This window comes from Meriones unguiculatus, chromosome 15 (assembly GCF_030254825.1).
Source record: "Meriones unguiculatus strain TT.TT164.6M chromosome 15, Bangor_MerUng_6.1, whole genome shotgun sequence".
Classification (NCBI taxonomy): domain Eukaryota; kingdom Metazoa; phylum Chordata; class Mammalia; order Rodentia; family Muridae; genus Meriones; species Meriones unguiculatus.
This window is the reverse complement of record NC_083362.1, coordinates 41,973,217-42,001,127: the sequence shown is the minus strand read 5'-3', so window position 1 is coordinate 42,001,127 and position 27,911 is coordinate 41,973,217. Positions and strand designations below refer to the sequence as shown.

At 40.7% G+C, this 27,911-nt stretch overlaps 1 protein-coding gene across 1 annotated transcript in view; it reads left to right on the top strand.

The window, feature by feature from the left end:
• The window catches only part of Dnah7 (dynein axonemal heavy chain 7), a 253,456-nt gene that overhangs the window by 178,144 nt on the left and 47,401 nt on the right, over positions 1-27,911 (top strand). Inside the window, exons 49-54 of the mRNA XM_060368356.1 lie at positions 1,469-1,659; positions 4,658-4,791; positions 5,719-6,054; positions 13,788-13,914; positions 14,514-14,708; positions 16,216-16,308. Of these exons, the coding sequence (XP_060224339.1) occupies positions 1,469-1,659; positions 4,658-4,791; positions 5,719-6,054; positions 13,788-13,914; positions 14,514-14,708; positions 16,216-16,308 (1,076 nt within the window). The remainder of the gene's footprint in view (positions 1-1,468; positions 1,660-4,657; positions 4,792-5,718; positions 6,055-13,787; positions 13,915-14,513; positions 14,709-16,215; positions 16,309-27,911) is intronic.

Here is a 27,911-nt window from a genome sequence, read left to right as displayed (position 1 = left end):
TGACAGTCCATGCTTTTTAAGATGTGGGGAAGCACAGTGACAGCCTGCTGTCCAGCACTCGCTTGCTGCAGCATTGTGGATGGAGAGTTCTGTCAGCAGCAAGTGAGTGCCCCTGTACCTCTGACCTCTTACAGCTTTACCGAATAGAAGATTGTAACGTGATTTAGAGTGTCCCCAAAAGTGGGGTGCGCATTTGATTCTAGGACCAGCGTGAGCCGACCCTGGAGCAGACTTTTAGTCAAAACAGCATTCGTGGTGTTGTTAATAATGGTAGGGAAAGAATAACCTAAACAGTGGAAAACTAGCATAGTTATTCAGTCTGATGTATTTATTTTGTTTACCTATAAAGATAACTTTGAGCAGTGAAATGAGTTCTTAAGTTACCCATTGTGTCTCTGTTGGCCAAGATCCAAGCAAGGGGGGAGTGTGGGAAGGCAGTTGGAGAATTCGTTCAGCTAGGAACAGCCAGGGAAGGGGAGAATAGGTATGTCTGCTCAGTGCAAGTGTCTATCGGTCCCTCAGTCCTAGGGCCCTCCTTCCAGACTATCCCCGTTCATTGGAGGCATACTTACAAGGCCCTGCATTCAAGGCTGCCTGTCTAGAGGCGTAAGCACAGTCAAAAGACGTTAACCTTGCAGGTCGGTTAGACATGTAACACTGTCAGGGATCATTTGTCTCTGGGTCCTTTCTAGAGTGACTTCAGAAGGAAATATTCTAAAATGCGGAGTTTTGTTTAGAGTGCTATTAATATCTTAGAAAAGAAAAATATCCAGATATAATAATATCAAAAACAGAGTATTGGTTAAAAGAGAAGAGAACAATAATATGTTTGTTAGTTATAATAGTATAGTATAAGACAATTTTTTTATAATGTCATGTAAAATAATTTGGACAGAAATGGACATTTGCTTTTTCTCAAGTATATGTAGAAAATTTGACAGAAATATTGAGCTGAAAATTATTTATTAGGTAATATGTTACATGAGGTTTTGTATCAGCATACATATGTCAACCTAAGCTATTTAATGGAGAAGAGAGAGATAAAGAAAATCTGATTAGTGGTAGTTGCCCAATTTCTTCTTTATAATTTACTGTATTTTCCAGATGTTCTAGAGTATGTATGAGTTGTTTTTATAATAAACATAAGTAACACTGAAGTAGCTACCAAAATGCATTGTCTCTACCGTCATGCCTAGATACATAGTAAGTCCCAGGCCTGGCAGAGACCACAAGCCAGGCTGGCTGGCTAGGAAGTGTAGATGCAGGTGGGTGGCCATGTGGACCTACTCACTGATCCTTGACACACACAAGCAGTGTTTTTATGACATCATTCCTCTGTACCTGTAGAAGCTGGAAGTAACATTACAGGAAGCTAGGAGCAGAAGCAGTCTGGAAAGCTGAATGAACTCGAGAATTAAATGTTTACAGTCAATATTTTACATATGACAGTGTATTTTTCTGCCTTCAGTGTTGCTGGAAAATGTGGGAGAAGAACTGGATCCGATTCTGGAGCCCCTTCTGCTGAAGCAGACCTTCAAGCAGGGTGGGAGCGTGTGTATCCGGCTTGGAGACTCCACCATCGAGTACGCCCCTGACTTCCGCTTCTACATCACTACCAAGCTGAGAAACCCACACTATCTCCCGGAAACATCCGTGAAGGCCAGTACCTAAGCTTCCTTACTGCATCTCCTGATCCCTGACCACTCCTCAGCCATAAGAGGACTAGATCATCCTAAAACTGTTGGAATCTGTCCTTCTGTCTACTTCCCGAAATCGCATGCTGTGAAGAACGGCCATAAGAATCTAATCTGCACGGTCATCCTTAGCTTTTCATTGTTACATTCAGGTGTCACGTAGCAACGTGCTTTCTTTGTAATAGGTGATAATATGCTAATGACCGGAGCTGACATTTAGAAACAGGACTCCACCCTTTCTCAGATTAAGTTGCTGCTATCCACTTTTACAGAATTAACTTAAAAGAGTCATTTTTGGTCAGTGTTCTCTTAAAGTACTGACAATTCCCTAAAGGGTAAGGTGGTATGCAAGGACTAAGAAGGCTGAAACACTGATCCAAGGCGGGCCTCCCGGGGCTTTGGGGATTCACCATACTCCCTTCCCCCCATCTTTGGTTGTCACTCAGCATTTGTGAGTGAGTGTGACATCTATTTACAGAATCATGCATGTGAGGACACTATGAAATACTAAGTCTGAAAAAAAAAAAAAGATCTGCCCAGTGTGCTCAGATGTTCCTTTTATTGGAAATACTTGGCACAGGCACCTCTGCTGAATGGCAGAGGTAGGCCGTGGCATCCGCGTGACTCCAGCTCTCCAGGTGTTCACACCTTGCCCACAGTAGTGTGTGCAGACTGGGTGTAGTGTGTGGGTCAGGGACCGTGGGGTGGCAGTGACTGCAGTGTGTCCTGGAAGCTCAGAGTACACCCGTGGAGCGGACACTGCGGGAGCCAAGAGGCCGAGAGGAGACGGGTGTGTACAGCTCAGCTTGACTTTGGAAACAGTGGAAATGCTGTGGCTACTGTTTCTAATTAGCTAAACAGTATTGCCTAAGCACTGGAAAACACCTACTATCTGTACACATGAAGAATGAGACTAGCAGAGTTAAGTGTGTGGATTTGAACGGCTGCTCTGTCACAGACATGGGCACATGGCTTCACTTCCCTGGGGTCCGTTCCCTCATTTGCAAATGATCATAATGAAAGTTACTATGTCACTGAGTGAAGTGAAAAGTAAACAAGTTAGTCTCCATGAAATGCTCACGATGAGGGCTAGTGGACAGCGTTCATGCGAATGTTACCCATTGGCATGACTATTTAATTTCCAATATAAGGAGAAAAGAATAAAACATAAGAGGAAATAAAATCCTAAGGCTGTGTTAAGAAAAAAATTAATAAACCGCATGAAAAGAGCCTTTTTACTTTCCGTTAAAGTGCATGACAGCCTCGCCTAGAGCGCGAACAGCCCTTGGTTGGATAATAACTGGTTATGACAGAAATTGTGAGACACGGCGGGGAGGACACTAAGCTGTGTATGATTCAGCATTGAAATCCCTGTGATCTCCAGAGTGTTTTATTGCTCCATTATTTTAATTGCTGGGATTGATTAAATGGGGATTAGGAAGCTTGGTGAGGTAGTTACTTGCTTTCATTTACAAATTTAAATAATCCCCTCACTCCCACATTTTAGGGCCTTTCATGTACCTTTAGCTTCCAAAAGCACCCAAGGGAGAGTGCCATGCTGCTCTCTTCCTTTTGAGTCTAGATAAAAGTGAAATCATGATGCTCTGTTTGAAATGGTTTGTGAGCATGTGGCTACATTTGCAAAATCTTGGTTTCAAAGATCTGACATTATTAGGCTTGTAATGGATAGGTCTGTGTCTGAATGCATCAAAACAAAAGTTATAAAACATACATCTTGCTAAAACTATTTTTGCATGAAAATGGCTATACCCTGTATAGTTGATTTCTCATTCAGGATTAATCTGTTAATAGAATCAGTTATGATTTTTTTCATGATAATTATCTCATCTAAACCTATGATTGCATCCATATAATCTATACCTAGTGGCATTGGCTGAGCACATGAGGGAAAAGATCAATGGAGAAGACACTAGCATGAAGCCGGAGTCTGGGTTTGGGTGGGAGAAGTCAGTCACCTTTCTAGGGAGGTCAGGGGAAGGTACTTTGCACTTAATGCCCCAGGTAGCAAATTTCCCTACAAAAACCAGGTCCCTGCAGAGGGGTAGTCTCTTGCCAGCCAAGGCAGGGAAATGTGATGTCAACTGTAAAGCAGTCAGATATCACACTGCTGAAAAGACAGAGACAAAAATAGGGAGCCATGGCATCAGCAACAGCACTCCGCACTTCCATCTGGAAGAAAGGGCAACCTGTGGGCCTGGGCAGTGGCCCCATCTCACAAGCCAGGCAAAACCACCAACACTCTATACAATCCAGAGAGCTAAAAGAAGGACATTGACCTTCACCCGGAAGGCAAAGTCTCACGCCGTGGCCCTGCAGTTTGTACCTAACATAAATACTGAGCTGAGGGCTGGAGAATATTAACATATTTGTTGGGAAGAACCAAGAAAGGGAGAATTATAAAGATGTGGCCAGTGTATGAGCATACACAACCAGACAAACCTCTCCACTAATTAGGTACCTGGATGGAGTGAGTGTCAGCCCTTGATGGGCACTATTAAAATGCAAATTTCCCCATATTTTTTCTTGCAGGGTGGTGGTTCATTAACACAAAAATACTTCACTCATAGCATATCAATGCTGTGTTCTATTTTCTCCCTCAAGATTGTTTCCTACAACACCTCTAGGAGTCTAAATTAAGAATCAGTCTATACTGTATTAAGGGTTGTTTCCAACCTCGTTCTTGTTGATCTCACTGTTAAAGAATCATCGAAAATTAGACCAGTTTGGATTGGGAATAAACTGTTATAAGTATTTGATTTCTGACTATCACAAACTTTTTTGAGTTTTTAATCCCTGTACCTTTGGCTGTGTTTTCTATGAATTTTGCTTTCACACATATGATGCCATAATATGTGCTCAATGAACGGAACCTCGTTACCCACACAGAAGCTTTCTCAGTGGAAAAAGCAATGTGTTTTCAAGATCCATTCTTTAACTCGTAGGTCACATTATTAAACTTCATGATAACTCCAGAGGGAATGCAGGACCAGCTTTTGGGGATTGTGGTGGCACGAGAAAGGCCAGACCTCGAAGAAGAAAAGCAAGCCTTGATACTACAAGGAGCCGAGAACAAAAGGTTCGAAATACGTGAAACACAGAATTATTACTTACTTTGTAGTTATAATAAAGTACATTTAAGCATCTATTTAGTTAGATTGAATATGCATACCAAATGGGCATTTGTTTTAAAGGTTTTTAGTTAGATTGGATGGGCATACCAACTGGAAATTTGTTTTAAAGGTTAATTTTTTCTGTATTTATTAAACTTTTGTCTGTGCGTCATGTGTGTGGATGTCTCTAGGGGCCAAAACAGGTAGAAAATGGCATAGGAACCCTTGGAAATGGAGTTACAGACAACTGTGATCTCCTGACATAAGTGCTGGGAATTGAACCTGAATCCTCTGGAAGAACAACTGACTCTTCTGAGCTGTTTCTCCAGCTACTCCGTCAAATGGAAAAGCTTTTCATGCAGGGCCTACAGAATTTCTACATTAATTTAGAAAACGACATGCCTGAGCCTTTTTCTCAGACAGAGGAAGAACCAGGGGCTTGCCGCAGATATGGGCATGGGTTTTCAGTTCCTCAAGCAAAGGCGCTGCAAAGAAGCTTCTGTGTTCACTGTGCAACCGAGGTGACCTGTTTTCTTTGGAGCACGGTGTGAATGAATGTGCAGACTCTCTGAGTCCTGTAAAAATGCAGGAAGTAAAGGAGTGGTGCCTTGTGCTCCCTCTGAGCTGAGGCACTGGGTGGCAGAGGAGACTGGCTCGCCCCCATTTCTCCCAGGGTGTCACGTGAGTGATTGTTAGTGAGGGAGACAGAGCGGGAAGACAATGTCTTGGTGACATTTCAACAGATAATAAATTAATTTCACAGCATCCCTTTTTCGGTTATTTGTCACGGCATGATGCATTTCTGTAGGTTACAAGGTCTCTGTTTCTTAGGAAAGACTGCATATTTCAAGTGATTTTTTTTAAACCATTTCTTATTTTGTGCCTCATTCCAGGCAGTTAAAGGAAATAGAAGACAAGATTTTAGAAGTTCTTTCATCTTCAGAAGGCAATATATTAGAAGATGAGACTGCGATTAAGATATTATCTTCCTCCAAGGCTTTGGCTAATGAGATCTCTCAAAAGCAGGAAGTAGCTGAGGAGACAGAGAAAAAGATTGATAACACCCGCATGGGTTACCGCCCCATTGCCATCCATTCTTCCATCCTGTTTTTCTCTATTGCTGACTTAGCCAACATCGAGCCCATGTACCAGTATTCGCTGACTTGGTTTATTAACCTTTTCATTCTGTCCATTGAAAATTCAGAGAAATCAGACGTCTTAACCAAAAGGTATGTAAAGTAAATGCTAATTAATGCTACATTAGGGAAAATGATGGCTTTGATTATTGTTTCAGGATGCCATGAACATCGCGGCCACGAACCTAAAGTGATCTTGAGTCATCATTTTTCCATAAATAAACTGTGGAATTGGAAACAGAGCATGTATGTGTAACTTTAGCTGGGACGCAATTGTTAGGTGAAGGGACTCTAGCCACCATGAGCACAGTAAACATGGCTCTGGCAGGCCTTGCCCTTCTCCCTGTCCCTCTGCCTTGCTAAAATCTGTTAGATTACATTCCTATAGCTAACCCCCAAGGTCTGTTCCCTTATTTGGCCACCTTCTTCTCCTAAGGCTCACTACCAGGGTCCAGTTATCGAAGTACTGAAGTCCAACAATCGAAAGCCTCTTTGGCTACCCTAATTAACAATTAAAATTAAACACCTCACCCTAACATAAGTTATGATTTGCCCGTGGGCCACGTCTGCCTCTTTTCTCTCCAGAGGCCTCCCACCCCTGAGGGCTCCTTCTTCCTCTCCCTTGTTCCTTTCCTTTTCTCTCTCATCCTATAGCTCCCATCTTTGTCTCTTTTTCCCTGCCCTTTGTCTCTCTGGGGCAAATAAATCTCCTTTGTGCTGAGAATTTGGTCTTGGGGTATCCTGAGCCAATATTGATTCTTTCAGTAGAACTGTAGTACAATTCTAGAACTAGGAAACGGTTTCCTCTAGTTATGACTTGCAGATAACCACACAGCTTCTTTATATTATGATTGTCTACAGGAAACATCTTATTTACCACTGACTGGTATATAAAAAGCAAAAATATTAAGATCTTGTTTCACTTTAAGTCAATGAGAGGATAAAACTCATTTGATTTGTTGTTATCGAGAAAAAAAAAGTTTTGTTTAGCATTTGTTTCTAATGTTTAGGGTGAGTTTTTCTAGTTCTTGAAGTTTTCAGGTTAGTGAAGAATACTGAAGAAAAACAAAACTGTAGGTGACCTTTCTTTTAAAAAGTTTTTATTGAATTAGATACACACATCTGTTTTCTACACTGCATTTGAAGTTCTGAGACAGCGTGTTTATTTTCATCAGTGTGTGTATGTGTGTGTGTATGTGAGAGAGAGAGAAAGAGAAGGGGGTGCTTGTATGTTAGGGTAGGACCCTGGTGCAGCACACCTGGTTTTCCTGGTTGTTCAGTCCTGTGGTGCCGCATCCTCCAACTGGCCTGGAGTAGCAGAGGCCAATCTCTTGGAATCACACAGTGCCACACAAAGCTCTTCATGGCCTCTCGGTGTTTGAACTCAGGTCGTCAGTCTTGCCTGGCAAGGGTGTCTCATCTGCTCAGTCATCTGTTTCACAATGTTCCTTTTCACTGAAGTTCTTAATTTCAACCTTGTTTAACATGATGGCTAGCCAGGTGGTGGTAGCACTGTGCAAAGGCAGGTGGATCTCTGGAGTTTGAGGCTAGCCTGGTCTACAAAGAAGGATTCTAGGACAGCCAGGTTTACACAGAGAAACCCTGTCTCATAAAACCAAAAAAACAAAGAAACAAACAAATATAAACAAGCAAACAAATGAAAAATAAAAACAAAACACAAAACAAAACAAACAAACAAAAAAATCAACTGTCACTACAGTGTTGTCTTCTATATAGTTTAAAGTCTAACTGTTTACTGGATTCTAAGATGAAAATTTCTCTGACCACCCCTGAAATGCACATTTTTTTTAAAATATAGGATTAAAAAATTATGATTCCAAGCTTCAAACACACTTTTTATCTTTCACTTTTTTTTTTCTAACAAATTAGAACTCATTCAAGGTGTCATTTTTTTTCATTCTGGTAACAAAGCCCTTGAAATTTTAATTGATTTTCTTTAGAAAATCAAATCCCTTTACCTTACTATAATGTTTGGAGAAGAATGTAGAAAACAAACACAGCTTTTTATTTGTAGTTAAAATCCTTTATCTGTAACAATGAAAACCTGATGTGTGAGTACTGTAAATGTGAAGTATATAAGACTAATAGAGCAGACAAATTTAAAGTCTTCCTGAAGATAGCAGTGTGCCTACAGAAATGTGCAGAAGCCAAGTTTTATCAGGGAGCATCCCTGTGTAAGTAGCACCCAGCCTGAGACAGAGCACTCCCAGCATCCCAGAGACCTCCTCTCATCCCCTGCAGTCTCTGACCTCCCTCCCCCAATGCAGCTGGTGTCCAGTTTCCAGCCCGTGAGCAGTTTCGCCTGTTTTAGAAGCCTGTCTAAATAGAGTCTCCACATGTGTTCTCTGCGGATGGCATTTCACACTCAACCCCTCATCCGTGGGACTCAGGCACATCATTTTGTGTAGAGCAGTATCTCGTTCGCTTTTATTTTCATCCATGTGTGCCTATTTTTAGGGAAGGCTAATTAAAATTTAAATCTTTTCCTAACCCAGGCATCCTCTCCAGAAAGGCATTAGAAAAAAAAATTTGAAAACCGAATAAGCATTAAACCAGAGTGTGCTCTGCATCCCAGGCAATCTGCAGGGAGGCTGCAAAGCAGAGCTGTCTCACTCACCCCTTATAGTAACCAAGCACAAAGTCACACTTAGTTCATCCTCACTCTGCCTGCCTAGGGAGGGGACCATCTGTGTTAGCAAATTAACTTTATCAAGAGGAAGAGCAGACTTTTCACACTTACACATGGGAGACGACTTTGCATCTTAAAGCAAGGAGTCCACCCAAGTTAGCCCCTGCCCTTGCGGGGAAGTTGGGTTTATGTTTCAAAGGAATGGCTTCCTGACACTTGGATGACATTTATGGTTTTCCTGGGTCTTAAAGCAAGTCCTGACCAGGTTTTGAAGTGATTTTTTTTTTTAATATCATACATTTCACAGCTGACCCAAATGACTCAGTAGGGAACAACCCTTGCTTTGCAAACCTGACCTGAGTTCCATCCCCGGGACCATGGTGGAAAGAGAATGGACTCCTGAACATATTCCTGTGACCTCCACAGGTGCACTCTGCGTGTGCCCACACTTATCTCTCACACACACAACAATAAATGGAATTTAAAAAGTTAAAAACATCAGAGAGTAGGAAATACTTGGAAAACATTAAATTCTTTAATTTGAGGCTCTAAGAAAAAAGAGGTAAAAGGGAGATTATTTCTTTATTTTCAACAGGAGAAAGAATCCCTTCGGCTATAATTTTTACATATTTCCTTCACCTGACACTGTACCTGAAATTATTGATCCCTTCTGCTCTTGAGAATGTTGGCTTCCAGCCTACAGCCACAATGATGTCTGCTGGCCTGCACCCTGTGCTTGGCTTTTGCCGACCCAAAAAGCTGTGCTGGATGGAATGGAATAGAACTGTCAGGGGACAAACATTTGTATGCACTCTCTTGTCACACCCAGAGCCTTCTAGATGGTCCTTTTGATCATTTTCCCCCAGCAAAATAAGAATTCTAATTCAAAAGCTACTGCTGATGAAAGATTAAGGAGAGAATAACTTCTCATAGAAATGACTTGTGATCTCCCAATTACTGATAAATATGGCGTTTGTGAGACTTTAGCAGTATTAGACTCAGCTATCCTCAAAGTACAAAGAAGCATGGGACTCTTCACATTAGCCTGCCCACCAAAGTCAGGTTTTTTGACCTTAGTATTGCTCTAGTATTCCTTTTTATTCCTCCTCTGAAGTATAGAAGTGTACTCCATATTTGCTTTTTGATGGCTTATGCTTCATGACCATTTACGTGTGACACCAAGAATATATCATGAGCGTCATGGCAGACACTGTGAAATTGCCATAAAACTTGTATTCTTTGTGAAAACTGATGCATTAGTGTTTATGTAGGAAATACTAACATAACTGTAGTTTAAAGGGTTTAAGTAGGGTATTGTGTTATTAAAGAGGTCAAACTACAACTTTATCTACATATGTAAGATGCACACGTGTGAGTGCGTGTATGCAGTGTTCTTGTTTCCTTTCTACGTCTATTTACTTCCATAGCTATTCTTCTGTAACACAATTTTTAGAAGCTGCACAACAGACCATGTTGCAGGTGTGTTTTGATAAGACTTGTAGGTACTATAAGCACTGTTAGAATAAATACAAATATCCACACTGTTAACTATTTTCCTGATTTAAGTTGCTTCCCTCTAAGTTTATTTAAATATATAGCCACATTAAAGAAACATGAATCATCTCATATTGTTATATCACTTACCAACACCGAATGATGATTTTTAGTCTTATAGCCCCACTGAAATACTGAAATGCAGTATAGTCTATTCTAAAGTATAGAGAGAATAACCATACTTTATCACTAGTGAGATTGAATCTGAGCTTCAGCTAGTTTTGGAGGAAGGCTAAGGAGAGGGAGGGCTGTGCGGACGCTGGAAGGAAGAGGAGGTGGAAGCAGGAGAGACTGCAGCGCGGCTAACGACCACTCACAGCCTTTTTCCTTTCCCGCTGTCATGCGCCATTTTCTAGAATTGTACCAGAAAGCCCATTATGAAGATGTGCGCTAAACTGCTCGCGCAGCACCAGTGACTCCTGCTTTTACCTCATCAGATTCTCCCACTAAAGGCAGCTTAGGAGCCACCTCAGGTGTCTCTCATAGATGTAGAAATGTAAGCTAAATAAACCCTTTCTTCCCCCACTTGCTTTTTGGTCCTGGTGTTTTGTCCCAGAAATAGAGACCTTCACTAAGGCAGTAACCCCCTGAGATACGCCTTGAGGACCACCAGAAAGTTATACAGGGCTGACTCGAAGACAGTTAGTTGCTTGCTCTCCCCCCGAGAAGCCTGTACTACACTTGGGTCCCTCTTACTGGCCCCTGCTTTCCCATGGGAAGCACTGGAGTGTCTCAGTAGTCATTTGTGTGTAAGCCTCTATCAAAATATTTTTAATAAAATCACCAACTTCGCTTTATAAACTGGCAATTCCTTAAATTTATTTTAGCATTGCAGCCAAGGGAGCTGAGGTGCCTAACAGTACAGGGGATGCCTCTTCCTCTGTGGCCTGGTAAGGCTGCTCCCCTCTCAGGGGGAGGTGATCAAAGAGGAGGCCAATGAGTTCATGTCAGAGACAGTCCCTGTTCCCATTACTAGGGAACCCACTTGGACACTGAACTGCCATGGGCTACAACTGAGCAGGGGTTCTAGGTTATCTCCATGCATGGTCCTTATTTGGAGTATCAGTCTCAGAAAAGACCCCTGTGCCCAGATTTTTTGGTTCTGTTGCTCTCCTTGTGGAGCTCCTGTCCCCTCCAGGTCTTACTATCTCCCATTTCTTTCATAAGATTCCCTGCACTCTGCCCAAAGTTTGGCTATGAGTCTCAGCATCTGCTTTGATACCCTTCAGGGCAGAGCCTTTCAGGGGCCCTCTCAGAGGAAGACAGTACAGCCACTCCTGATGAGACCTGATAGACTAGGATCAGAATGAAGGAGAGAAAGACCTCCCCTATCAGTAGACTTGGGGAGTGACATGAGTGGAGAAGGGGGAGGGAAGTTGGGATTGGGAGGGGAGATGGGAGGGAGATACAGGGGGGATACAAAGTGAATAAACTGTAATTAATAAAAATAAAAAGAGATAAAAAATAAATTAATTAAAAACAAAAAGAATACTACAAAGAATCAGTGAAGCCAAGCTGGTTCTCTGAGCCTGAAATCTGAAGCTATTTATTTTTTAAAGTATTTTTTAAAAAGGCATTTGCCATTTCTACTAGGAAAACTATTTGGGAATGCAAGGATGCAAAGAGTAAAGAGATAATTTTGAGTTAATAAAAGTAAACTTTAAAAACAACAACAAAACAAACAAACAAACAAAACAAGGGGGCGCCTCAGGCTGCTAGCAGTGTAGGAGGTCTGTTCCCTCCGCTTTGGCATTTTGATCATTAAGTTAATTTCCCCTTGTTCTTATCTACCAGAGAAAACTTGTCTTGGAGTCTACACCTTACCTCTGTTTCAGGAAGACCACTTCTAAGTCACTTGTAGTAATGAATTATCCTACTACAGGACAAACAGGTCTCATGTATGAAAAGATCTGTTGACAGGACAGTGGAAACAGGAGTAGAATGATTATTTTAAATCTAAAACTCAACTATATTTCAGTTACTTCCATCTTACCACACTGTCTTTTTTTCCCAGAATTCTCAGGTAGAAATATGATGCATCCATTTGTTGTCATTCTCTGGATGACAGTGCTGTTGGGGTAAAATAGTTACAGAAATGTGCAAGAGGAAAAATGAAAACAAAACACCATTAGGACGAGTCAAATTCAAGGACAGTAGTCCAAAAATAGCTAAGATCTTGTCACAGATGGGTAGATATTTTTTCCTTATTTCTTTAAGAAATACCAGCATAATTTTGAATACTAATAAACTATGTTGTTTTTCCCTCAGATGACTGGTCTGTTTAGAGGGTCTGAGCCATCAGTCTATGTTGGGTCTTTAGCTCCCTACAAATGTTTTCTGTTAACATAGGTTAAAATTATAGTTTGTATGTCGATGCAATAAACGTATTTAAAATTTTTGATTTCAGGGATATTTCATGTACTAGTTATATTAAAGTGAATGCAACATTGTATTGACATTAGGAATTATTACGGATGTAGCTCATACACACTACACTGATTATTCCTATGATCATGTTTTCTCTCGGTAGCAAAGAGAAATGTAATTTAATCATATCTACTGATTGTTCTAGTTTTGAGAGAGTCATGTGCACTCTAGCACAGCATTAGGCTTTGCCATTTATTTAATACAAGTTATTAGTTTTATTCATTTAATATAGTATAAAATATTTGTTAAGTGTTCACTTTATAAAGAGGTCAAATTTTGCCTCCTAATACAATACTTTGTAGTTTAAAAGTCTGTAAATTTTTTAATGGCTTAAGATGCCAAGCACTTTTTTTCCATTTTTAAAATTATTTATTCACTTTATGTCCTAATTGTAGCTTCTTCCCTCCTCCTCTTCTGTTCCCATCCTTCCTTTCTCTTCCTCAATCCCCCTCCTCTATTCCTCAGAAAAGGAGTCTCCCCCCCCCAAGCTCATTAAGTCAAATCAGGACTATGAGCACATCATCTTCCCTGGTGGCCTGGCTAGGCAGCCTCAATTGGGGGCGGGGGGTGATCAGAAAGTAGGCAACAGAGTCTATGTTAGGGACATCCCGAGCTCCCCTTACTAGAGAACACACTTGAAGCTGAGCTGCCCATCTGCTACATCTGTGTAAGGGGCCTAGATCCAGTCCATGCGTGGTCCTTGGTTAGTGCTTCAGTCTCTGCAAGCCCCTCTAAGCCGTGGTTAATTGGCTCTGTCGATCTTCTTGTGGTACTCCTGACACCTTCTCTCTTTCTCTCTTTCTTTCTTTCTTTCTTTCTTTCTTTCTTTCTTTCTTTCTCTCTCTCTCTCTCTCTTTCTTCCTTCCTTCCTTCCTTCCCTTCCTTCTTCCTTCCTTCTTTCCATTCCTTCCTTCCTTTTTTTCTCTTTCTTCTTTCTTTCTTTCTTTCTTTCTTTCTTTCTTTCTTCCTTTCTTATGATTAAGTTAAAAAAAAAAGATCAGCCAACAGTAATATGCAATTCAATTCAAATTCTTCTACCTTGTCTAACTCTCAAATTGGTGAACCCAAGGAGTGAAGATCTTTGGGTGGGTACTGACAGAAATCGTTAACACACACATCTAACAGTCTGTCCTAAGCAAGCTCAGCATTGTCTTCATGCCTGTGTTTCCTCTTCTTTGCCTGTGTTGGCTTTTAGGCTTCAGATTCTCAAGGATCACTTCACTTACTCACTCTATGTCAACGTGTGCCGGTCACTCTTTGAAAAGGACAAGATGCTGTTTTCCTTCTGTCTCACTGTGAACCTGCTGATACACGACAATGAGGTCAGTAAGGGCTCAGTTTGTAGGAGCTCCGATCCTATTGTTATAGGAAGATGGGCCCAAGGGTGTACAGTGTCTAAGATTTTCTGTGTCCTTTAAATTCCCTTTATCTAAGAGATAGGAAGTACTTTACAAATGAAAAAGAAGCAAGAATAGTCTTTTTATACATTTATGTATTTAAGACTGGTAGAATTTCATATCTTGATGGAATTAGGAAAAATATTTTTCTTGTAACAGTAACTCGTTATATTTTATAGAAATAAATGAAAGGATGGTGGATTGCTGGCTTTGATTTTTCAAAGCCAATATTTAGGATTGTAAGCATCCATTTTGAAGAACATATATTATTCAAGTAGTATATATTCAGGCCTTCATGTTTAAGCTAGTAATTCTGGAGAAAATGATCAAAAAGTAGCTATTTAAGCGGAACTATTTTTTTAACTAGTCATATTCAGTAGCTGGATTTTTTTGTGACTAAATAGAAGGCCATATTAGCTGTGGAATTTCATAAGAATCTAAAAGGAACTTTACCCTTTTGCAATGGCTGTAAAATCACTAGAAATATTTTCTGCACGACTCTCTGGAATGTTTGTTTTCCACAGATTAACAAGCTAGAGTGGAGATTTCTGCTCACGGGTGGCATTGGGCTGGACAACCCTTATACCAACCCTTGCCCATGGCTCCCTCAAAAGTCCTGGGATGAAATCTGCCGACTAGATGACTTACCTGCCTTCAAGACCATTCGGAAAGAGTTTATGCACTTAAAGGACGGGTGGAAGAAAGTATATGACAGTTTGGTGTGTTTTCACCTCTATTCTTTTTCCAAAGATTTTAAAGTTTACAAGATACTGTTAAATAACACATCTTTACCTTTGTATAAAAGCAAGATTTTATAAGTAAATGAAAAAAAAAAGTAATAAAAAGGAAAGGAAAGGAAAGGCCGTGACTGCTCCTAGGTATGGTGGAGGAGAAAGCTTATTATAGACATGAGGGAGAGCATAGCCAGAGGCAGAGGGATCTGGAGAGTCAAGAGCAGTCATAACCCTGAGCCATATGAGGAGAAGAGGAGGGGAAGGGAGACAGGAGAGAGAAAGACCAGGAGGAATAGCTAGGAGGCCAAAGGTACAAAAAAGGGGCAGGTAACCAAAATGTCTGGATTGTGTAGGAAAGAGCCCTTGTTTGGAAGGTAGCTGAGCTCCTGGGCTAGAGAGAGTTGAGGGCGGGGTATGCTAGCCTTACCCTGTAACAGGTAGGGTTTGAAGGGTGCTGGGAGAAACTAAGGTCAGACCTGCTTTGATTTGTAAAGTAGGAACTTCAGCCATTTATCAGGGCTTGAAACTTAACAAAAAACTTTCAACTACTGATCCTCTGTTAAAATACACATCTCGGTGGCTGTTATCCCAGCCTTCTAAGACAATGGTCCTGTTTCTGATTCTCCCCAAACTCCTTGCCATATAAAAAGATAAACTTTGAGCTGCAAGGTCTTTAAAAATGTTTTGCTGAATTTCCATAGCAAGTTTTTTTTTTTCCATCTTCAGTTTAGATTTGAGCAATCATTATAGGAGATAAATTAAAATTTTATCAAACAACTGTTTCGATTTTCTGAATGCAGAATATAACTCATGAATACTTTTATCATTGGAGGAAAGGGGAAAACTGGTGTTTCAAAACAATTTTGATGAAACCCTGATTGTCTAATTAGATCTGAAAGTTCACATGTGCTGTAATGCAGTTTGTTTCCCTTTTGAGAGAAGAAGTAATGCCTGCCTTTTTTCAGCTTTGCTCTGGTACAAAGGTTAAAATTTTTTTCCCTTTCCAGTTACTACTTTTTACTCCTTTGTTTCTGCTCTTTCGATGTTTACTGTTCTTGAGGATAACGGGTAGCTGGTTAGATCCAGGTGTCTATAGACAGAGCAGAGAGAGGCTGACAGCTGACCTTACCAATATTGTACCTGGCTGCCTGCCCTACACGATGGTGAGACTGAATTCATTCATTTGGGGTGGGTCTGCTTTGTATTTCTCCTTGTTGCTAACGAAAATATTTATTAGGAAAAAAACATCTTTTTTTGTGAGTATTTCTTTTTAGTTTAAAATTGCAATTGCATTCACCATTTTGAGTCATGAGAGAAACCACATAGCTTGTTCTGAAATTTCAAGTGTATACATGTTGGCTTAAATAAAAGAAAATTTATACAAATGTTCTGATTTCAGGAATTATATGTCTTCTCTAAGACTATGCTTATTTATAAATAATATTACTTTTAGAAATAATCTTTAACCTTGACTTACGCTTTCTAATTTTAGGAGCCGCACCATGAGCTGTTCCCAGAAGAATGGGAGAATAAAACAGATGACTTTCAGAGGATGCTTATTATTCGTTGCTTGAGGCCAGACAAGGTAAGTGTGGGCTTTCCGAGCAGCTCTCATCAGCTGCTCTCCACACAGCCCGGTCGACGTTGTCTTTCTTCGGAGACTCAGGGTGGATGGAGGAATCTGCAGGAGTAATCCAGCTCCCTTTGAATGGATTCCCCAAACTGAATCTGTGTTTATTGAAGCATCTGGGTTAATAAATAGCTAACAGAGTGTGTTTATTTCCTTCCTTCCTTCCTTCCTTCCTTCCTTCCTTCCTTCCTTCCTTCCTTCCTTTCTTTCTTTCTTTCTTTCTTTCTTTCTTCCTTTCTTGTGGTTGGTTTCCCTCAGAAACTGCCTTGCCATTATTGCACCAGTGGACATACCTTGCCTGTTGGTCCTATTGCAACATGCAAGCTGCAGTGCTGGGTAAGGCTATTGGTGGTTTCATCAGCCTTCAAAGCACCTTGCAGAACTATGAGAGCTAGCTAGCAGGAGTAATTTCCTGGTTAGTATAAGAGTGCCTTAGGCAACTGAAGTTTGTGGTATCTATGGACAACCAATGGTAAATTGGCTGTCATAAAACCTGTATTGTTTTGGTGGCTCTGGGGCCTCACTAACTAGTAACTTGTAAGGAGGTAAGCTGTGCCTGTCACTGAGATTTTTAATAACCCATATCTTCAGGAAGGCCCATTGGTCACCCATGCAGGTGTACTTCTATTCAAACTCCTTCCCCACCCCCGCTTTTTTTTTTTTTCCTTTTAAGTGTGTGTGTGGCACAGGGAGAGCTGTTGTTGTTTTGCTTTGTTTTAAACAGGATGTCTCTCTGTAGCCCTGGCTAACCTGGAACTCTGTAGACCAAGCAGGCCTTTAACTAAGAGATCTGCCTGCCTCTGCCTCTGCCTCTGCCTCTCTGCCACTGCCTCTCTGCCTCTCTGCCTCTCTGCCTCTCTCCCTCTCTGCCTCTCTGCCTCTGCCTCTCTGCCAATCTGCCTCTGCCTCTGCCCTGCCTTGAAGGTGCTGGGATTAAAGACTTGTGCCCCCACCAACCAGCCTTCATTGCGTTTTTCATTGGCTTACAAACTAGAGGTGGTTTTATTAGCCTCCTTCATATATATCCTTAGTTTTGATTATTTCTCCTCTCTTTTTTTAATTTTAATTTTATTTTTATTAATTACAGTTTATTCACTTTGAATTCTAGCTGTAACCCTCTCCTCCATCCCCTCCCAATCCCACCCACCCTCCCTCTTCTTCTCCTATGCCCCTCCTCAAGTCCAATGATAGGGAGGTCCTCCTCCCCTTCCATCTGACCCTAGTCTATCAGATCTCATCAGCACTGGCTTCTTTGTCTTCCTCTGTGGCCTGGTAAAGCTGCTCCCCCCTCAAAGGGAGGTGATCAAAGAGCAGGCCAATCAGTTCATGTCAGAGACAGCCCCTGTTCCCATTACTAGGGAACCCTCTTGGATACTGAACTGCCATGGGCTACTTCTGTGCAGGGGTTCTAAGTTATCTCCATGCATGGTCCTTGTTTGGAGTATCAGTCACAGACAAGACCCCTGTGCCCAGATTTCTTGGTTCTGTTCTTGTGGAGTTCATGTATCCTCTGGATCTTACTATCTCCCCCTTCTTTCATAAGATTCCCTGCACTCTGCCCAAAGGTTGGCTATGAGACTCAACTTCTGCTTTGATACCCTGCTGGGCAGAGTCTTTCAGAGGCCCTCTGTGTCCTGTTCCCTGTTTTCTCCCTCTTCCTAAGTCCATCTCCTTTGCCTTTCTGAATGAAGATTGAGCATCTTACACAGGGTACTCCTTCTTGATTAGCTTCCTTAGATGTACAGATTTTAGTATGATTATCCTATATTATATGTGTAATATCCACTTATATGTGAGTATATACAAAATGTGTCTTTCTGCTTCTAGGATACCTCACTCAGGATGATCTTTTCTAGACCCCACCATTTGCCTGCAAATTTCACGATAACTTTGTTTTTAATTGCTGAATAGTATTCCATTGTGTAAATGTACTACAATTTCTGTATTTATTTCTCAACTGAGGGGTATCTGGGTTGTTTCCAGCTTTTGGCTACTACAAATAAAGCTGCTACAAACATGGTTGAGCAAACGTCCTTGTTGTATACTTGAGCATCTTTTGGATATATGCCTAGAAGGTAGCACTATTCCTAATTGTCTGAGAAAGTGCCAGATTGATTTCCAAAATGTTTGTACAAGTTTACATTTCCACCAGCAATGAAGGAGGGTTCCCCTTTCTCCACAACCTCTCCAGCATGTGTTGTCGCTTGAGTTTTTGATTAGCCATTCTGATGGGTGATGGTTTATTTCTGGGTCTTCTATTCGATTCCATTGATCCACCATTCTGTTTCTATGCCAGTACCATGCAGTTTTTATTACTGTTGTCTATAGTACAGCTTGAGATCAGGGATGGAGATACCTCCAGAAGATCTTTTATTGTAGAGGATTGTTTTAGCAATTCTGTGTTTTTTGTTATTCCATATGAAGTTGAGAATTTTTCTTTCAAGGTCTGTAAAGAATTGTGTTGGTAATTTGATGGGAATTTCATTGAATCTGTAGATTGCTTTTGGTAGGATGGACATTTTTACTATATTAATGCTGCCAAGCCATGAGCACAGGAGATCTTTCCATCTCCTGATACCTTTTCTATTTTTTTCTTTGGAGACTAAAAGTTGTTTTTTTTTTCATACAAGTCTTTGACTTGCTTGGATAGAATCACACCAAAGTTCTTTATGTCCTTTGTGGCTATTTTGAAGGGTGTTGTTTCTTTCTCAGCCCTTTTGTCTTTTGTATACAGGAGGGCTACTGATTTTTTTTTAGTTGACTTTGTATCCAGCCATTTTGCTGAAGGTTTTTATCAGCTGTAGGAGCTCCCTGGTAGAATTTTGGGGGTCACTTATGTATACTATCATATCATCTGCAAATAGTGATAATTTGACTTCTTCCTTTCCAATTTGTATCCCCCTGATCTCCTTCAATTGTCTTATTACTCTAGCAAGGACTTCAAGAACTATGTTGAAGAGATATGGAGAGAGTGGACAGCCTTGCCTTGTCCCTGATTTCAGTGGGATTGCTTTAAGTTTCTCTCCGTTTAGTTTGATGTTGGCTACAGGCTCGCTGCATATTGCCTTTACTATGTTTAGGTATGTGCCTTGTATCCCTGATCCTTCCAGGACTTTAAACAGAAATGAATGTTGGATTTTGTCAAATTGTTTTTCAGCATCTAAGGAGATTATCATGTGGCCTTTTTCTTTCAGTGTGTTTATATGGTGGATCACATTGATGGATTTTTTTATATTGAACCACCCCTGCATACCTGGGATGAAGCCTACTTGGTCATAGTGGATAATATCTTTGATGTGTTCTTGTATTCAATTTGCAAGTATTTTGTTGAGTATTTTTGCATCAATATTCATAAGGGAGATTGGCCTGAAATTCTCTTTTTTTGTTGTTTTTTTGTGAGGTTTACGTATCAAGGTGACTGTGGCTTCATAGAATGAGTTTGGTAATGTTCCTTCTGTTTCTATTTTAAGGAATTGTTTGAAGAGTATTGGTGTTAGCACTTCTTTGAAGGTCTGGTAGAATTCTGTGCTGAAACCATCTGGCCCTGGGAGTTTTTTGGATGGGAGATTTTGATGACAGCTTCTATTTCCTTAGGGGATATAGGACTATTTAATTGATTTACCTGTTCTTGATTCAGCTTTGGAAAGTGGAATCAATCAAGAAAATTGTCCATTTCATTTAGATTTTCAAGTTTTGTGGCATATAGGCTTTTGAAGTAGGACCTAATGATTGTTTGGATTTCCTCAGTGTCTGTTGTTATGTCCCCCTTTTCATTTTTGATTTTGTTGATTTGGATGGTGTCTTTTTGCCTTTTAGTTAGTTTGGCTAAGGATTTGTCTATCTTGTTGATTTTCTCAAAGAACCAGCTCTTAGTTTCATTGATTCTTTGAATTGTTTTATTTGTTTCTAATTGATTGATTTCAGCCCTGAGTTTGATTATTTCCAGCCCTCTACTCCTCTTTGGTCGTCTTCTTCTTCTTCTTCTTCTTCTTCTTCTTCTTCTTCTTCTTCTTCTTCTTCTTCTTCTTCTTCTTCTTTTTTCTAGGACTTTTAGGTGAGCCATTAAGTTGCTTGAATGAGATGTTTTGAATTTCTTCTTGAAGGCATTTAGTGCTAGGAACTTTCCTCTTAGCACTGCTTTCATTGTGTCCCATACGTTTGGGTATGTTGTGCCTTCATTTTCATTGAATTCTAGGAAGACTTCAACTTTTTCTTCATTTCTTCACTGACCCAGCTGTCATTGAGTAGCAAGTTGTTCAGTTTCCATGTGTGTGTAGGCTTTTTGCTATTTCTGTTGTTGTTGAGGTCCAGCTTTAGTCCATGGTGGTCAGATAGATACAAGGGATTATTTCAGTATTCTTGTATCTGTTGAGGCTTGCTTTGTGACCAACTATGCAGTCTATTTTGGAGAAGGTTCCATGAGGCGCTGAGAAAAAGGTAAATTCTTTTGTGTTTGGGTGAAAGGTTCTGTAGATGTCTCTTAGGTCTATTTGGTTCATGACCTCTGTTGGAGATAATGTTTCTTTGTTTAATTTCTGTTTTGTTGGCCTGTCCTTTGTTGAGAGTGGGGTGTTGAAGTCTCCCACTATTAATGTATGGGAATCTTTGTGTATTTTCAGTTTTATTAATGTTTCTTTTACAATTGTGGGTGCTCTTGTATTTGGGTCATTGATGTTCAGAATTGTCATGTCTTCTTGGTTGAATTTTTCTTTGATGAAAAGACCTTCCCCATCTCTTTTGATTAATTTTGGTTAAAAAATCTGTTTTATTAGATATTAGAATGGCTACTCCTGCTTGCTTCTTGGGTCCATTTGCTTGGAAAACTGTCTTCCAAATCTTTTTCTCTCAGGTAATGTCTATCTTTGTGACTTAGGTGTGTTTCTTGTATGCCACAGATTGTTGGATCTTGTTTATATACCCAGTCTGTTAGTCTGTGTCTTTTTATTTTGTAGTATATTTTAACTTTTATTAATTACACTTTATTCACTTTGTATCCTCCCATAAACCCCTTCCTCCTCCCCTCCTAATCAGACCTTCCCTCCCCCTTCTTCACGCATGCCCCTCCCCAAGTCCACTGATAGGGGAAGTCTTCCTCTCCTTCCTTCTGAACCTAGTCTATCAGATCTCATCAGGAGTGGCTGCATTGTCATCTTCTGTGGCCTGGTAAGGCTGCTCCCCCATCAGGGGTTGGTGATCAAAGAGCAGGCCAATCAGATTATGTCAGAGGCAGTCCCTCTTCCCATTACTGTGGAACCTACTTGGACACTAAACTGCCATGGGCTACATCTGTGCAGGGGTTCTAGGTTATCTCCATGCATGGTACTTGGTTGGAGTATGAGTCTCTGGAAAGACCCCTGTGTTCAAATTTTCTGGTTCTGTTGCTCTCCTTGTGGAGTTCCCTGTCCTCTCCAGATCTTACTATTTCCCACTTCTTTCATAAGATTCCATGCATAAGTCTCAGCATCTGCTTTGATAGTCTGCAGGGCAGAGCCTTTCAGAGGCCCTCTGTGGCAGGTTCCTAACTTGTTTCCTGTTTTCTTCTTTTTCTGATGTCCTTCCTCTTTGCCTTTCGGGGTGGGGATTGAGCATTTTAGTCAGGGTCCTCTCTCTTGATTAGTTTGTAGAAGCTTCATTTGTAATAGCTAGATGCTGGAAACAGCCCACATGCCCCTCAACTGAAGAATGGATGCAGAAATTGTGGTACATCTATAACAATGGAATGTTCCTCAGCAATGAAAAATAAGGAAATCATGAAATTTGCAGGTAAATGGTGGGAACTAGAAAGGATCATCCTCTTGTATTCTTATAGGCCTCTCCTTTAAGTTGGGGAAGTTTTCTTCTATGATTTTGTTGAAAATATTTTCTGGGCATTGGAGGAATGAATCTTCTTTTTCCTCTATTGCTATTATTCTTAGGTTTTGTCTTTTCATGTTTCTTGGATTTCTTGGACGGTCTATCAGGAATTTTTTAGATTTAACATTTTCTTTAACAGATACATCAATTTCTTCCATTGTATCTTCCACACCTGAGATTCTTTCTTCCATCTCTTGTAGTCTGTTGGTTATGCTTACCTCTGTAGTTCCTGTTTTCTTCCCTAGATTCTTCCTTTCCATGATTTCCTCCATTTGTGTTTTCTTTAATTTTTCCAATTTTATTTTTAGATCTTGAGCCATTTTGTTGATTTCCTTCACCTTTCTAACTATATTTTCCTGTTTTTCCTTCAATTCCTTCAGCTGTTTGTTTGAACATTCCTCTGTTTCTTTTATTTCTTTCAGTGATTTAATTATTTCTTCTCTAAAGGCCACAAACTGTTTGGCTGCATCTTCCTATATTTCTTTATGGATGGCCATAATCTGTTTGTCTTTAGCTTCCTCCATTTCTTTACATATGGCCATAATCTGTTTGAGTTTATCTTCCTCTTATTATTTACATATTTTATTTGTTTTCTCTATTATCCTCTTCATAAGCATACATGGAAGGTCATCTTCTTGAATTTCATTTATGCTGGAGTATCCAGAGCTGCTTGCTCCTGGATAACTGGGTTCTGGAGTTGCCACATTGCTCTGTCTTTTATTGGTTGAACTTTTACTCTGGCCTCTACCCATTGGGCTATCTTAGGTGTTGGGTGTTAGTTTCTGGTGTTTCCTGGAATCCTGGGGTGGGGATTCTCCCTTGGTAGGAAAATGATTTTTCCTGAAGGAATCCTCCTCACCTTTTTGTGTATAGTCACTGAATAACTGCTGTTTCTCAGAAATTGCCACAGCTCACCTCAGGAGTATAGACCTGAGTGGTAACTGTGGTCTTTGTTAGTCACAGGGCTCTTCTCTCACCCAGAGAAGCCCTGGAGACAGCTGCCCAGCTGTTGGGTTTCTTGCTCTGAATTTAGTGAGCTGCTGCTGTCGTTCTTACACTGTTTTCTAGGCACAGCCTTCTTGAAAAACCCGGGAGCCCGCAGTTTGGTCAGTTTGTTAGGGATAACTGGATGCCCCTTGGAGCAGTATGTGGGGGCTGATAGCAGGGATCCCAGCTTCTGTAGGTCTGGAGGTTGGAGCTCTATGCCCCAGTACCCAAGTGGTAGTCAATGGCAGGTGAGCACAGCTCTCATGCATGCAGCAGGAGGCTAGAGACTGGAGCCTGTAGGGATCCAGACACTTTTCTGGAGCTGATGTCCTAAGGTTGGACCAAATGTTACCCCCATCACCACTGTGGGGGTTCCTCTCAATAGGGAGACCCAGTCTGTGGTGTTTGGGGGTCCACAGTTCAGTCTGGGGTGGCGCGTAGAGCATGCAGGTATAGGCGAGTGGTGGCTGCAAGCTTGTGACTGAGTGCCTGCAGGAACCCAGGAACTTTTCCCGAGAACTTTTCGGGGGGGGGGGGGAGGTGTCGGCTGAGTGCTCTAAGCTTAGATCTGCTGTTTCCCTCACTGTGGGGTTTTTTTTCCCGGACAGGGAAACCCAGTCTCTGGTGCCCTAGGGCCCACAGTTCTGTCTGTGACGGAGAATCAGGCACGCAGCAGGTCTCTGGGCTGGTGCCTGGGCACCTCCGGTCCCCAGGACCTTTTCCAGGGAATGACTGTGTGACCTGAGGTCAGTCTCATTTGCTTCCTTCACTGTGGAGTTTTCTAGGGATTGGAAATCCCACTCTCTGGTATTTTGGTGCCTACAGTTCAGCCTGGGAAGGTGAGCAGGACACGCAGGTGTGTGGCGCTGGGCTGGCAACCGAGTGCCTGCCGGGACCCAGGAACTCTTCCAGGTTTTAGCTGGGTGACCTGATTGATTCCCACACCGAGTGGTTTCCTCTCACCTGGGAAACAAAATTACTGGTGATTTAGAGCCCAGAGTTCAGTCTCTTGGTCACTGTGCCAACACTGTTGTTCTGCTCCTCAGACACAGTAGCCACCCAGTGCCGCCATCTTGGATCTCTCTCTAGAGTGTATTTTTAGTGTTATTTTTTTAATGATTATTCTTTATGGCTGTTGGTTCCTCTGCTTTACAGACTTCTCTCTTTTATGCTGTAACCTCATTTTTATTTTCTTTTATTACGATGGTGAAACTAGTCAACAGCATTAACTTCGACTTGTATAGCAAAACATCTGATGTGTTGTCTCTAAATGTGGGTCTATATTTATACACATACACAACACACACACACACACACACACACACACACACACAGCATTTAGACCATATGTGGAACATTTTAAGGCTTCAGTCATTGTTGGCACAAAGGGCAATATTAGTAATGTTATTTTAACCTTCTGTAAATGATAAATATAAATCCAGAAAAGCATTGAAATGTGCCATTTCAGTACTCATTAATGAGCTCATTTGTATTACAGAAAGTGAATTTGTCTGAGTTTGTTGACATGTATTCTCAGGTGCCAATGTAACACGGGCAGGAAGTCACTGAGAGCTGTCACAGCTGCCATTGTTACAAACAGAAGTTTCACAGAATTACTTCAAAACTCACAGTATAGACAATTTGAAATTTTTCAAAGAAAATGTTTATATTCTAACTCTTCCCCCACATAAAAGAGGAATTTAAATGACAAAAGTATTATATAAACGTATGTTTTATGCATATCAGTGATACTCTGGGGCAGAGGCATTTCTTCCTCAGAGCCACAGTCACTCAGCTAACATACCTTCAGCTCTCAGGCTCTAGCCAGGGCTCAATCTCAGGTATAGAGGTCAGTCACATGTTTTAGTGTTTCAGTTGTGATATGGTCCAGTCTGTATTAAATTTATTCTTAGACAAAACAATTGTAGACTATATATTTAATTTTTTTTAATAGAGGAAGTAGCCTACAAATTGTCAATGGCCTATGAAAGTCACAATTCTACCCTGTTCTCTGGGGCTGACATAAATGAACACTTGTTTGGTGTTTGAGAACCTGATCAAGTGTACCCTTTGATAACGTTCAAAAGAATAGTTTTTCATAGAACCTCTTTACGGGAAAGCTTCGGATGTTCACTTCCCACCTCGGGATGGAGAAAACGAAATGCTTGTAATCTTCATGGGCCTCTATCTTTGCATTAAAAGTGGTAAATGAGCCGTTTCCTAATTGTGACAACTTCATCTGCGCATATCCTTCTGCAGTTTTATGATTTTCAAACTTGACACTTTAATCTGAAAATAGATTAAACTATCAAATAGCTCACATATTACCTTCCATATTCATTATCTTTTTGAAGGCTGGAGTTACATAGGCTTGAAGGTGGTTTTTGTTGAAGGGATTTTTTTCTTTTGGCTGAGATGTTATTCTGTTTGTTTTTAAATCCTGGGTAGGCTTCTGTTTCTTACTGATCTGTCTCATGATTTAACTTTCTGTCTTACAATGTTTTGCAGTCTATTCACAATTTTCCTCCAGGATTTTCTCTCTCTCTCTCTCTCTCTCTCTCTTTTTCTGTTGTTGTTGTGTTTGTTTGCTTGTTTTTTCAGGAGATATAGAAAAATTACAAAATGATACTTAGCAATATTTCAGTTTTTCTTCTTCAGTTGCATTTAAAGTGAAGTTGGTGGGTACAAATTTCCTTGGCTAATTGAATGTATTGTTTATTTGCCACTTCGAGGTCTTTCAAGATACTTCCTGGTCATTAAAACTATAGACTTCTGTGCTGCTGTGTAAGAGCCTCAAGGTTTGGCACACCTGGAGATTGCCTAGATCACAGATAACTCTGCAGAGTCAAGAAGTAAGCTCATTTGTGTGGAGCCAGTGCAGCGTGGAAGTCATTGACAACTGCAGCTATTTCCCGTCTAGCCTAAGTGAAGCAGTGAATTGGTCACCGCTGTCTGTACCACCACACCCACGTGTTTAATGTAAAAACAGTTATTAGAATATCATTGTATCAGCCAGAAACTTCCTGCTCTTTGCATTTACTGTTTCTGGGTACTCCAAGTTTTAGTGGTGAATTGGTTATTATGGAAACTATATATTGTATGGTGATATTCAGCTACTCTGCCTTTTAAAAGGGTGTGGATTTCTAGAGTAGAATGGTATAAGTCTATCAAGGAGAGGAACAGTACTATAAGGGACTAATATTTGAGATAATAGAATATACATTTCATTTCTTCACTAACTCTAGGCTTAAAACAATATATATACCTGCCAGGAAAATAACAAAATATTTTGGGGGGGTTGTGGGACGTGGATCCCCTTTTCATTTTATCCACTTGAAACCCTGTCCTAATACTGAACGGTTAGAACAGAAGTTCTCAACCTATGGATGTGACCCCTTTGTGTGGATGTCAAATGACTCTCACAGGGGCCTCATATCAGATATTCTGTATACCAGATATTAACATTGTGATTCATAGCAGTAGCAAAACTATAGTTATTAAGGAGCAACAAAATAATTTCATGGTATGGGTCACCACAATATGAGGAACTATATATATTAAAGGGTCACAGCACTAGGAAGGTTGAGAACCACTGCGTCAGAAGCTTCAGGTGCCAGGCTTTCCAGTGCTGTAGTTTAGAAAAATTGGAAAGATTCTTGCTAAGTCACCAGCAGGAAAATGAGATGGGCTCATACTTTCCCTTCAAATTTAATAGTTATAGTATCTTATTGACAGAAGAAAACATGTCAAGTGGAAAAGTACTGAGGTGTGCAGTGTTTGGAGTCCATTTATAAAATGAAGAGCTTCTGGCCACAGTTCTGTCATTCCAAAGTGTAAACACAAAGCAAATCCATCAGACTTCAATAAGAAGCTTGTCAGATGCAAGCTAATAAGCATCTTTGACCTCAGATAAATCCTGTAGGAATTGTGCTGAATGGAAAAGCATGCATAGAAAAAGCATGTGCTTTTTCCCTGCCTTTGGGAGGACGGCTGCCTACATGAATCTGTAATCATTGCTCCTGACAGATTTCATTTTACAAACCTAACGCCAGAATGTTCGGATTGCAGACACAGATGGGTCCCTCGCCCAGTGAGTCCCCATCACTGGCACAACCTGCCTTTACCTTGGGAGTTCTAGTCTCCTCTTGGGAAGCAGGCAACTTTTTTTCAGTTACAATTTGAAAAGTGCAGCTGTGGGATTTATCTCCTCTGACCTTCAAGAGAGACAGGCACGTTCCTAACTGGGCCCTCCAGTGTCAACACACAAACATTGCTGCACTGTCAGCCACGTGGTTAACACGTCACTGGGTCCTGCTTTCAAAACCTGGGCCACTCACTCCTTCGACAAACTAGCTCTTAGGAAACTTCAGGCCTCTGTACTTGTCATTTTGTTTGCAAAACTACAATTTTGTGGCAAGGTTAAAACTCACTTTGGAATGAAAGATGCTGTTGAATAAGTGTTACATTCTGTTTTTGTTTTAATCTAATGAGGGAAAAAATTTCCTTTGTGAAAAGAATGGTAAAGAGAAAGTCAAGGATACAGCCTAAGATAGGAAATTAGGGTATTTTTTTTATATTTCTGCAGTGAGTTTGACATTTGTGATAATTCGAAATAGCTGAGATACAAAGTAATTATCTAGAAATCAACTGTGTGTATGCATATGAAAGTATGAACATGTGTTTATGAGTATGTTTGTGTGTGTATGTAAATTTATTTT